The sequence below is a fragment of the Stigmatopora nigra genome, chromosome 7, assembly GCF_051989575.1.
Source record: "Stigmatopora nigra isolate UIUO_SnigA chromosome 7, RoL_Snig_1.1, whole genome shotgun sequence".
Lineage (NCBI taxonomy): Eukaryota > Metazoa > Chordata > Actinopteri > Syngnathiformes > Syngnathidae > Stigmatopora > Stigmatopora nigra.
Genome location: NC_135514.1, coordinates 1,576,938 through 1,590,872, shown reverse-complemented (window position 1 = coordinate 1,590,872; position 13,935 = coordinate 1,576,938). Strand labels below are relative to the sequence as shown.

Here is a 13,935-nt window from a genome sequence, read left to right as displayed (position 1 = left end):
AATTCAGCAAATTTAAGATGAATTGCAATGGCTAATTTCAAATATCAGATTTGAGAGTGTCTTTTGTAGTGGCGCTACCATAACACAAGCAAATGAGAGTTGGCGGGGAGATCCTTTTGACTCAGCACACATTTTTGAAATGCCAGAATGTGTTATAAATCTGACAATGTCTGTCCGCATATGTGTGTGTGTGTGTGTGTGTGTGTGTGTGTGTGTGTGTGTGCTTCATGTCAGATGTGTGATGTGCACGTAAAAAATGTGTGTGTATTATTCTTATGAGATCCTGTTAGTTTCTCTCTCAAAACTAGCATACCATAGACCCATCAACATCAAATCAAACCAGATCCAACAGCGATTCATAATAACATGCATCATCAGCATTCGAATGTTAGGTCAGTGTGCCACAAGTCAATCTTAGACAAAGCCAGAACAGTATAGAAGTTTCAGCACCGAGTTGGGGGCACCTGCTGAATCAGGCGCTTCTGCTCCACATAGTGTGTGATAGAACCTGATCCACTAATATCAGCCCTGTTGCTATTCCTGTCCAGTGCAAACACACAGCTGCCCAATAATACTGTACTCCGTCACACACATGCATCCCTCTATAAATGCACGCTCACGAGGTGGATGTCACAAGCATCGACTCCGGTTTCAGCAGCACATAAAACTCCCTGGCAACATATTATACAAGCGAGTACACTGTCACACACGTACTTGGTAGTTGTCCGTGGCTGGCAGTAGTGTCCTGTTCATCAGATGCTTGAAAGGACACCCCCGAGAGGGGTTCTTTTCACAGTAATAGCACCCAGCAGCACTTTACATTGACCCTGTGGTTCTCTCTCACCATGGTGAAGAGGATGTGAGTTCTCACTTCCACAGCTCGCACCACTCTTCACTCCACGCCAAGGGGAGAAAGAAGAGTCTTTCATGGACAGGCCACTCCAGGGGCTGCGTACTCGAGGGTACTCCAAAGCACTCGCTTAGCCCTCGTCCTCCGTGGAGTGCGAGCGCTCTAATTGGAGTGAATGAGCAATTGGTAAATGGCGATGAGTGTGAAATAATTCTGATTATGTTCAGGTGGCCTGTTCTGGGGTGTGATGAGCATGTTGAATATGTTCCACAAATGAACACGGATCAATGGCAAGTTGTTGAGGAAAAGGAAATGCCAAATGTTGTTTGGAATATAACAGAATTATACTAAAACCATATTTTGCCAACAGAAAGTGCTCATAAAGCTTCATTTTTCCTATTCCAAAATGGATACAATAGATTTTCAACTCACATGATAATGACAAAAAAAACATATAATTACTTTTTGATTTTTAATTTAATACAAATTAAAAGAGTTTAAAAAAAATCATAAACATGAACACTATACCAGTCTCTGCCAAAATTTAGGACTGGTGATCCCTGTTTTCACTGATCATGAGTGTATACATGTTCAGGGTTCAACAAATTGATCAATGAGCTGTTTACTACTCCACATCCACAAATAAACCTTGATTGTGACTCATCGCATGCTTTTGGTAGTCCTTTTTTTAATTGCCCAACTGATAGAGGTATTTTAAGTCAACTCTAATTTCAACTGTGGCTATTGCTGGACCATTACACTCTGAGAAAATAAGGTGACAAATATCATGCCTGCGTAGGTAGGTAGTTCAAAATCTGAGTATCGCAGTTAGCCTCACCAGTTTTGGCTATTTCAGTTGTGGAGTCTTAAAAAAATACTGACCAGCGTAACAAAACTGGTAGTAAGAGGCTAATTTCTACCTTCAGCAGCAAAATGTGATGTCTAATAATTCATGGAAAAAAACTGTGTATTAACGACAAATCACAACACCACGTCATTACCAGAAAAGTACAGTACCAGATGTACTACACTATAAGCGTGGTAAAGTTGACCCCAAGTACTAATCCAAAATATCAAAAGAATGGCTCCAAGGTAACTACATGATGTGGTCTAGCCACAGCCCAGACTTGAATCTGATTCAACATGTCTGGAGAGATCCCAAAGTGGCTGTGCACCAAAGATCCTTAACAAAACTGTTGGAACTTGAGATGTATCGCAGATAAGTACAAAACCTTAAGTAACTTGAGGCAATAATTTAAGTAATGTTTTACCATTGTTCACACACGTGGAAAATGTATAGCAAAAAAAAAAACCTGCATGTGTGAAGGTGCCTAAGTCAGTCCCTATAAAGACCAATTGTCATCTTTTATTACTAATTTAATTTGATGCATGAGTGGCTAGGACAGAGATGTGTGCCATTTTTCTAACCTGGCAAAAGGTTCCATTTCCTCTTTTGAAGTCATCATCACAGTTCCTCTTGCATACCATCACTGGCACTCTTCTGTAGTAGTGGATCAAAAAGCACACAAACACACACATTAGGACAAATGCATCAATGTTTATATCGCTCATTGAGTGGAAACTCTTGAGCAATGTCACCTGATGAAAACTCAACCAAGAAATCCCCCTACAAACTCACAATAGCGACAAGCAATGCATCGCACACTGAATAAAAATGCCTTTTAAAATCTGTTTGTGTTCTGACTTTGTGACTTCAATACCTATTGATGAAAAGAAACCTGCTTGGAATAAAACCAAAGCAACTGTCAGTGATTTTACACTGCATTTTTAAGCCACTGGAAGGTAGAAGAGATCCTTGGTGATTAAGGCATATATCAATACATGTGACCTGACCTGACTCGACCACAATCACAATAAACGAGGAACTCGCCTCAGTTCCTCCCTTCTCAGATATGCCAAACTAGAGACTCAACAGGTGTATCTTTTAGCTATTTTTGTTTAATATTGCATTAAAAAAACTGTCAATATTATGTTTGGCTCATTTTGTGGATTAGTGTTTGCATTTGTTTTTTTCACAGTTCAAATCCAAAGCTAATTAACACTGTTAATTATTTTAATCACACATTAACATACTGTATAGGCCTCCAAAAAATGTTCAGCATGTGTATGCTTCATTTGAGTCTGTATTCAAAACAGATTCAATTGAGAACATGCCTCAATTCAGAGCACAAGCCAGCATCAGTTCAGAGTACTTTCCATTAGAGTAGCGCACTAAAGACATTTTTTACCGAGGTCTACAATGTCTTGTGTGTCTTGTGTCTGTCTTGCTACTGCAACCAAGAAATTATCTGAATACGAGATGAAATAAAGTTCCAATCCAATCCAATCCAAAATTAAGGCTCACTCAGAATGTGCAATTTTTATGTACTATATACTACCATTCCATATCATACCATATATGTTACCTAGCTATAAGTAGCTTTACAAGCTCAATTGATCACTTCATTTACCAAAGCGACACTATATAGGCAGGAGATAGACCTAATAACCAGTAGGACAGAAAAAAGGACAGGACACATAAGCATATGACTATGACTACAATATATAAACTACTTTTGAATGTGTTATTGGTCATCCTCCATTTAAGTTTATAATCATTGGCCAGATATGACTTCATATAGACAGAGATATACGATCTCAACTCATCTTATTTTCTGAAATGCTTTATCTTCACTAGGTTAGCTCTAGTCAATTTATTTAAAAAATGCAATATTTGTTGCACTCAGTGTGCATTTCATACTATATCTTTTTGAATAAGCGTTCTAAGCAGTTTTTTGTGTATTCAAACCCCCACACTATCCCTCTTTGGTCCACATTGTGCTTAGTCTATTGCCTCTGTGGTATTATAGAGTTCAAGTTCTCCGTCAGCATCACTGCTGGACTGCATCACTCGTGATTCGACATTTCCCCACCGTGAAATTGTCATGATGTAAAATAGTCAGGGCCAGGCGTCTTGCACCCTGGGCTTGTTGGGTTCTGAGAATAATGCCGATGTGGTACTTGGCGGAAGATCCAGACAGACGGGATGAGCATATTACTAAAGCACTCAGGAATCAGGAAGATATCTTCTAGGATACTTGGAATTCCTGGTGGAAATTTTTCAGTCTGACACAGAGGGTGAAGTGTAGTGCAGCCAAGCGAGTGTTTGAAGTGGCGTGAGAGGGAAAAGTGAACGTTGTGGCAGTTCTCTCCCCCGTGCTCTCTTCCTTTTGAGGCCAGAGCCAGCTGGATCTCCTCACAGGTTTAGAATTATGGGGCAGTTATTCGGGGAAGCCTATTATGGTATGAGGACACAACATGTTGCACTCCTCACGCACACACATCAACAGAGGTGGTTACGCCACAACGGGTGATAGGAATCAGGCTTTTCCAGTGTTATCGGGCCAAGAAGTGATGATGCAGTGAATTCTTGGGATAACTAAGTGGTCAAGTTTGCTCCAGCTTTGGACACGTGCTGCAAATATTTACCTGAGAGCAGAGTGGGCTGCAATAAAACAAAATCACGGCTTTGACCTCACTCTCATGAAGTCATACTAGTAAAATAAGAAATTAGAAGACATGAAAGGAATGTAAAGTCAAACCGAAGAGTGTCACAGACACAATAGCTCAGACCAAGGATAAACACCGCCGGTTTTTAATTGAGAACCCATTTAATGGCCACAGAGACATTAGCAGTTTAAAAGGTCCTCATTTTCTAACTGAAGTCCTTTTTACACCACATTCATTCTGGATTACTGGGTCAATTCCAGTCTAAATGTAAAGAACTAACAAAAATGTAACTTTGTCATACTCCTGGCAGAACTGCAGATTCCTTGAGATTTCTAAAGGCTTCTGTATGTTGATGTCACATGAAAGATTGCTGTAGGCTGTTTATTTATATACAACAGAAGCCTAAAGGGCTGCCACACACCAAGTGACAAGAACAAACTCAACTGAACTGCCACACATCGTGTGGAGTTCTAGAACTACTTTTTATGAGCAAGCCACTGTACTACTGTGATTCAAAATTTGGATGACCACTGAACACCACCCCAGATACATTGCTACAGTAACCACAAATAATAAGGCATAAAGGAGCATTAACCCAGTTTCTAGTCAATGTGGTGTCAAAACTACTATTCTACACTGGTTAAATGCTCTGTGATGGACCAGTTGGGAAAAAAACCTGTACCCATAACGGTCACTTTCATCAAGGAGCAGGTTTAATTTTAATATAACGTGAACATTTGCCATAATATTGTTATTTACAAACTCAAATAACAAGATTAGTGGCATTTTCATCATCACTTTGACCACCAAATGCTGACAGTAAGTCTACACTGTATGTTAGCAAATAAGCACTCCATTCGTCTCCTTATGGTTTGTTTAAAATAATAACACATGTTTTTCCCTCTTGTGGAAAGACAGGCAATCTCTTAAGCCTTTGTTGCTTTATATGCAATTTGCTCCTGATCCCAAACATTTCTTGTTCTCTCCGGGAAAGAACCAGTCAAATCAATGTTCCACTTCCACAAAGCAATGGAAAGAATCCTCCTGCTGTCACCAGTTCACATTTCTCACCTACTGTGACCCTTGAGGGACAATAGACACATTCACTTATGACTTGCTGAACTACTTCCCAGACTTGTGGAAAGCCTGAAAGCATATCGCATAAATGCTCACATCACCAGCTACTAACCAATTTTCAAGCCCCCACCCTCCAAAAAAAATCTGATTTAGATAGACAGCATTTAATAAGTGAATTATACACATTCATAACTTGATTGAAATCGCAGCTAACTGTGTTAACTTTTTTAGAATGGTTTGAAAATTAATGGAGAGTAAAACCATGCAAATAGATATGGATTTACTATCCTGTAACCTCTGGTATTAGCTACATGTTTTAGTAGAGGTATTGAACAAGTCAAAATGATCAAAAATGAAAGTAACACTTTTTTCATGAATATGAAATGACTCCTACACAGACGAGGGCTTTTTGTGGACCTTGGATGCCACATTATTTATCGATCATTGAGTTATCTATGTACTTTGAAATTCTGCAGAAATGGGAACTCACTCATCCTACCAAAGGAGCATTCAATTGTGTTTAATGGCTTGATCTCACATGACTCAATGATAATTCATTGTATTTGCCTGTGTGTGATATCTGTCACTTCAATGCTTCCAGCTCTATTATAACGAGCATACGGTTGACGTCACACGTGACTCATATTAAGCCAATGGCACTTTGTGCGCCTTCATGTGAATGTGTAAAATTGCATGTCCCCATCTTGCTGTGAGCCTGCAAGCGAGTGTGTGTGTGTGTTCAATGCCTTTGCGCGGGTTTCCGGCAACACGACAAACGGCGAATCAAGTTTTTCCAATCGCGTTGTTAATGTCCGATTACAAGCAGTTAGTCAGGGCTGGAATGCGGCAAAAAATTGGACTCAGGCAATAACTGGAGGGCTTTGGCATCCTCATCATCTGTCTTTATTGTGTGCACACCCTCAAGTGGCTTCCCGAAACCTCTGTTACCCTGAGAGGAGGCCATCCATGCGCCCAACTTGCTCAATAAGCACCATTCATGACTCCAACTATAGGCAACAACACAACCAGACATTGTGCTTTCATACATTTTTGCCACTGTCTCACGGAACAAAATGTGAGAAAGTAACCCAGTTTGAACCAAATTCCAATTTCACAGAGAAATTCACCAAAGAGTGGGGAACTTAAGACACAATGAGCAGTTTTAAAAAAGCTGTGTTCACGAAAGACCTGAACTCTTACATCCCAACGACGCTGCTCTCACATCACTGCCACAACTAAATCTGCAAGTAGGCCGATATCTAACCTGGCAAGCAATGTGTGTGCGTGTGCATATGTGTGTACGCAGGCCGCGAGCGGTCCTCTAAGGGATACTTGCGTCTCGTCTGTGAGTCACAGGCAGAGTCTGTGTCTGTGTTTGAGTCCATCAGAACAAATCAGCTTCAACATCCGCTGCTTTACCTCGGGCATGCGCAAGCACACACACACACACACACACACACACACTTACACACTTGCATTGTACATGCTAAGACATCTCCAGGGCAATGTGCTATCCCCCACAGTACCCCCCAGCTGAATCCCTTTCCAACTTCTCCTCGCTTTCAGTGTCATCCACGCCGTACTACTTCTAGCATATGTTGTTCACTCTCACAGCTAAAGTATGTTCATCACAAACAAACCACTACCTGCATAATCCACTCGCTGTTATTTGTTTATGATTTCATCCCAATTCTCCTCTGTTGGCGATCAAAGAAGGCCCATTGGAAATAGAGATGTGATTGTGTGCCTGTAGGTTGTTCAAGAGCCTCTTGCAGCAACACTGATTGCTACACTTCATGGCCAACAATGTCGCCTTGTGACGGGCAAATCCATTAAGGTTTATGTTGTGGCGTTTTTTAATGACAAAAAATATTGACTTGGCCCATCAAGGGTTCAAACAAAATAAACACAGCACATATTGCCCATATATATATATATAAAAAATGTAAATATATATATATATATATATATATATATATATATATATATATATATATATATATATATATATATATATATATATATATATATATATATATATATATATATATATATATATATATATATATATATATATATATATATATATATATATATATATATATATATATATATATATATATATATATATATATATATATATATATATATATATTTATATATATATATATATATATATATATACACTGATCTTGCTGACCTTCAAGGCAATCAACATTGTTTATTTGAATACCTAAAATGTTCATGCAAAATATTATAGGAAGTGTTCGGCATCTACCGAAGGTGCAAAAACTCGATAGATAAGTTATGTCTGTTATTTTCATGATAAGTTCAATTTAAATGTTAGGAGCACATTCATTCAACTTCAACAGCGCTTATACTTGTTAGGATCAAAGTTAGCTGGAGCTTACAAGAGTACCATTTTTGTCCTCAACACTTCTTAGTTTCTTTTAGGTGTTGTGGCTCATTATCCGGTTGCAAGAGCTACATCCTGTGACTGCCACTAGCAGTGAACAGTACATACATCTTTGTAATAACTGGATGGTCTTGAGATTTCTTGTACTCTCTAAAGATTCAAGGCATTCTTTTCCAGATACAGCAAAGCTCAAGCAGAACGCTACCAATTTTCTTCCTATTTTCACAATAGATTCAGTGTATATTTCAGTGACTACAGTGTATTGTCAAGACTTGTGACAACATGGATTAAACAAGTGAGGATGGAGCATTATATGTCACCAGTCACATTGGTTTAGGCATGGTATGCTGTTATGCCTCAAACATCATTGCTCTGACTACTGTGATAGGTGTGTAAACAGTAGCTGTGCATCTTTCTAAATGTGTATTTGAGAGAGTGAGAACAACCATAGCACATCACATGAAGAGTTAAAAGTCCATGGCACTCAAACATGCCGCCTGAGATGACCCTTGATTGAATGTGTATGTTTGTTGAGAGAGTAAAAGAGACTAGAACAGCTCTACAGAGCCTCACAGCACAAGTGAGTATTGGATAAGAGGCCCTGTATGGACTTGTGTCCTTGTTCGGAGTGCGCCTCTTTGATGTGCTTTAGGCCATGTAGAGCCTCTCAGAAAATATCCACGCACTTACACACTCCGAATTGGTGACAAAGTTTAATCCGTGGAAGGAAAATGACTTAAATTGGTGGTTGACAGTGGCTTCCCAAAGACCTTTACCTCCATCGATTGTTTATCAGTACTGTTGATATCGGCGTGACTAATTATTCCTGACACAAGGTTGTGAGTTTTATATGAGATCCATGCAGGGGAAAGTCTCTTAGCCCTAAAGTTAAGCCCTAGGTTTACGGTTTTCCCTTACTGCAAATCTGCTGATTGAGTGGAAGTCATTTTTGGCTTCTTCCACGCCTCAATTGAGTCACCGGGCAGGCAGGGTGTTTTTGTTCACATACGTAAGATGGGGGGTGGTGGAGATCCTTTGTGCGTATGAGGTGTCCTCCTGTTGCGGTGGCACAGTGCCACTTAAGCACATTAGGGAAGGGAAACACTGGGATTGCCTGGCCCAACCATCCACTAATAATTGGATCAGCATGTGTCCATTGAGGCCCAAGCCGCAAACTAATGTCCTAATTGGATTAGGGAGTGTGGCTGTGGCTGTGTGTGTGCGTGAGGGTTTCCCTGGTTTACCGTGTGTATAGTAAGGTTGCTGGATTAAGACGTGCGTGCGACGTCACTCGCTAAGACACATATCCGGTGGCCTTTGTAACCGATGAGAGGAGATTCCGTCAGCGAGAACAGAGTGACGTCGCTGAAGGAGAAATGTGAGAGACATGCAGTGGAAAATATTCATTAACCTGAAAAGTGGGCAATGAGTCTAGAAAGAGGGGGAAAGGATTAAAAAACAACTGCCTGGAACAAGGATTACATAACTCCATTTTTTTAAATCAAGCCGAGAGGCAAGACGTAAGTTAAAGAAACTAAATATTTGACCATTGATGATTTTATTTCAAAATAATAAATCAAAGCCACCTGATGGCATCCCTATCAACCTCGACCAATTGCTCCCCTTATCAATGATTGCAATTCCCCTTATTAAGCGATAAAAAAAATGTACAAATACAACGCGGCATATGTTTAGTAGAGTAGAGCCGATATGGGTCAAATGAGATCGGTTTTACAAAAAAAACGTACTTCAAAAAAATCCCTTACACATGAAATGATAACAAAATAAGGGAAAAACGTTTAAGTTGACAGGTATACGATGGAGGTTCACTCGCCTGACTTTAGTGTGGAGAGGCGTGGGCTCGATTCTCACTACCTTTCAGCAGACAACAACAAAAGTTGGAATCTAGTTTGGTCTACTGTTTGCAAGTGTGGGTGTGTAACTGGGGGGGGGGGGGGGGGGGGGGGGGGATGCTGAATGTGCTAATCCATAACCCCCATTGACAGGAAAACTACTGTTCCTCAACCGGAAAGTGCAGTAGAGGAGAAACACTCAAACTGGATATCAAATGCACAAATACACATGCACACACACACGCACACACACACGCACACACACACACACACACACACACACAAACACACACACTTACAGTGTGTAGGCACAGGTGTCAATACTGAATTTGGGCAAGAAAACTGATTTAACTGTTCATCGGGTGGGAACCGAAGCGCAAATAAAACATAAAAAGCAAATAAAAAGCAAATACAAAAAAAATGCTAAACTTCAATGTGCTGACCTCACAAGAGGTAAACACAAAGGAGATACAGTAGAGGCCCACCTAAGACTGCAGTCAAAACCATCTGTTGACTCACCCAAGTTTATGTTGGTGTCAAAGGTGCTGTTACTAAGGGGTTCTTGCTCGATGGATGTAACTTCCCATTCTCGTCTCTTGTCTGGGTTTTGTTGAAGGCTTCAGCATTAGCCACTGTCCAATTTGATGGATTGTGCTCAGTCACCCTTATTGTAGAAGTATGGTGGGAATTTTCTTCTTAACTTTCTTAGACGGAAAATCTAGCCACAGCCACAACATTGAGGATGTCTTATTTGTCGGCCTCAGTTTTGCATTTGATTGCTTTCACTGGAGTGGTCTCGGAACAGAGTGCGGAGCGTTTGGGATGAGAATCTGTAGTTTCAAATCTAAGACAAGGTTCCTCAAACAGATGGTGGAAAAAGATGGAATTCCCTCTTCTTTCTCCTAAAAACCTTCCACAAGAGAGGGAAAGAATGGAAAAAGGCTCAGTCTGTTTTGGTAAAGAAGATGAGCCAAAAGTCAAAGCGCTCCATTTAACAGACTATATCTATCCTTGATCAATCGATCTACGTTCCTACCCTCACCCATAGTCGCTAACTACTGGTCGAGACCGAAACAACAAGATCCCAGATACAAGCAGCTGAAATGAGTTTCCTCTGCAGGCTCTGACTTAAAGATAGAGTGAGAAGTTATCTAAATAGCAAAATATATGTGCAACTAGAATTACAATTTTAGTTTACATTTAGTATATATGGGTCAAGAGATGATTGTGATACATTATTTACTTTTACCCTTGGGAATTCCCCGACGAGAGACATATAAAAGCAAAGTTAAGTCACAATTATTTATATGGTGACAAATATCTCAAAGGGCTTCACGGGCCTACAGTTGAGAAACATTTCCAACATCAAATGATCTGAACTCCCAACAGTGCAGGGAAAAAAAAAATCCCAAGTCTGGGCAGACTTTATGTGCGCACACGAGCAAGTGGCTTATGGTAGATGGAATTAGTCAATTATGTAGCATGAGAAATGTCGCCTGACACTTTTATACCCGCTTTATTTTGCAGAAGCTATTTCACAGTTTGTAGTCATTATAATGTTGTTATTTCTAACTAGAAACACCTATCCAGGGGAGAGATGCTATGGATTTGTGATGAATAAAAATAATTGCACAATAAATGGGGCAAATGCGAATCAATTAGTTGTAATGATTTACCTGGTGTCTGGTGCTCAGTAAATATACTACACTCGAATAAGATTAAAAAAAATACTGCATTTGAGTGTACTAGTTGCAAATATTGCCCCTTTTTCTGGGTATCCATGTGAGGAAATGGGTGCAGGTTATAGGTTCAAGTACTGCATGTGGCTGGTTTCCACAAATCTGTCATGGCATACTGATTAAACATGCAGAGCTCCACTCAAAGCATGCACCGTGAAGAAACCTCCCACTGTGGAGAATGGAGGTCAAAAGTCTCTGGAGATGGCAAATAAGACTCTAGGCATATTATATGTTCATAACATTGCAGTAGGGAAAGTCTAAGTCAATGTTGCAAAGACTAGAATGACGGTAGCGAATACTCCACAAGCGCATTACGTCTTAAATATAGTTGAATTATAAGGGATGTCTCTATCACATATTTTTGCTTGTGAGTCATGCTTGAATATGCTGGAATACTGAGAACATTTACTACTCAACAACATGTACATACAGTATATGCACTCACAAGTTTACAACCATCTCAGTTACGCACAAACAGTGACATCAAGCAATGGAACTGAACCAATCATCAGAATTAGAGTAATAAAAGAGGAAATTGGTGTGGTCACACAGTGTATGCTCATCATCCAACACTGACAGAAATAGCTCTGTCAGTAAGTAAACAACACATCCCATTCAATAAAAAAAAGAAGTGCCTGCCTACTCCCATATGGGCCAGCATAAGGGAGAGAGATAAAGAAAAGATGGCGTAAAAACATGGAAAAATGAACTAACCCTCAAAGAAATCTTTTAAGGATCGGTGAGGGAGGAGTGGTTTACATGAGAAAGTGAACTTGACCGAGATGACATCACATCCTCATCTGTGTTGCTTCCAGATTGGTTTGGAAAACACCAGAAATTGACGTCACGTGGTGAGACACCGCTTTCCGCCTTTTCGTTTCTCAAGAAGTCACATTTTCAATGATTGTGAGTTTACTATCACAGCTGTGCATACATACTAACAGCAATATAACAGAGCACCAAGGTGCGCAACCAAAGTACTAACTAACAGGAGTTGCCAGCTGTTTTCCAGCCCACTGACTATGCCGTGACATAAAGACAGCTTTCCACTCAGACACAATAAAACAAACATTGAACACAGTAACCACGCAAATCCCGATAAGGAAATTGTTAAGCAGCGTTGTGTTATACAGTACAATAAACATGCTTGTCAAAGAGGAAGTGATGCAATCTGGAGTGGAAGGTCTATTTTTAGTAAAAGCGGAAGTGTCCGTCTCACTTCTCTTTCCAGGATTAACACATACGCAAACCATAGATACACATGCATAAATGTGAGAACAATCAGTGAAAGTGCACATTTCCTTGCCACAAACACCCACAGTCTTCCATTAGTGGTGCCTACACAATTTGAATAACCAAACAGACGCTAAACTTGTTGTTGGACAAAGATGAAACGTGTAGCTAACAAAATCCCCTCTGTTTTTTAGGGTCAGACTAAAGTTTGTCATGGCACACATCAAGTTACTACTTATGACATTTGTTGTTCGCTCAACCTAGTGACGATAAAACGGTGTCATTGAAGTACTTGTGTCATATGATTGTCATAGCAATGAGAACGGAGTGGGTGTTCTCTCACTTCCATTTACATCATGAGACGACAGGATGCAAGTACCAAGTGAGAGGAGAGTGGGTGGCGTTATCGCTACCTTGACCATACCACACTGGAGCTCTTTTCAACTGTAACCAAACGATTCTTCCAGTTCCAAACTAAGATGTAGACTGATCTGTAACATAAATAAAAGCTTTCCCTGTGGGCCATTTTGTGCAATACACAAAAACAAATACAAATCTTTTGTAATTGCTCCAATTTTTCATAAACTGGACTCCATGATCAAATAATTTTTCCCTGTACGCCTGCAAAAGACCTCCTGCTCTTTCTCAGATATAACTCTCAAATCCGTGTAAACATGTTGGACTGTTTCTACCTTTGACAGAAGAAGTCGAATATAACAAGACAGAATTTTCCAATCAAACACTTCAACACCCAACATTAGTAAATGAACATGTTGACATGTTTCAATCTAACCATTGACTATAGCGCACAACTTTCTTTATCAACCAAAACCTTTCTATGGGAGTATCTACAAATCTCGTTCCTGGCAGTAAGAGTCAACAAAGAGATTAAAAAACAAGCCAAATTAGGGAGATCATGATATATTTTCACGAGTGGCTTAGAAATGTCGAAACCATTGCATATCTTTCAGCAAACTGAATTAATATTCAAATGCTAAGGGGATATAATGACACCCAGGGAAAAGGAAATCTCTACTTGTATCATCTTTACTCATCTACATGGTCATTATTGTAACCATGACGACAAGGGACGTCTGGTGTTAAATCCCAACCTTACAATAAAAAAAAAACCCTTTTCAATTTGTGACTTAAAGGCTTGGATTGCATTTAAGTAAGTTTAAAATATTCCCAAAAAAACAACCCTCAAAAAAATGAATTAAAAAAACTGAGAGTTGAAAGAAATAACTGCTCAAATAA

General features: G+C 39.7%; 1 protein-coding gene across 2 annotated transcripts in view; it reads right to left on the bottom strand.

The window, feature by feature from the left end:
* Nucleotides 1-13,935, bottom strand: part of alg2 (ALG2 alpha-1,3/1,6-mannosyltransferase) — a 48,448-nt gene that overhangs the window by 21,345 nt on the left and 13,168 nt on the right. The window contains exon 4 of one of the 2 annotated variants that reach the window (XM_077720991.1): nt 2,279-2,351. The exons of the other annotated variant lie outside the window; for it this stretch is intronic. Coding sequence (XP_077577117.1) covers nt 2,279-2,316 — 38 coding nt within the window. The 5' untranslated portion in view covers nt 2,317-2,351. The remainder of the gene's footprint in view (nt 1-2,278; nt 2,352-13,935) is intronic. 2 annotated transcript variants of the gene reach the window in all.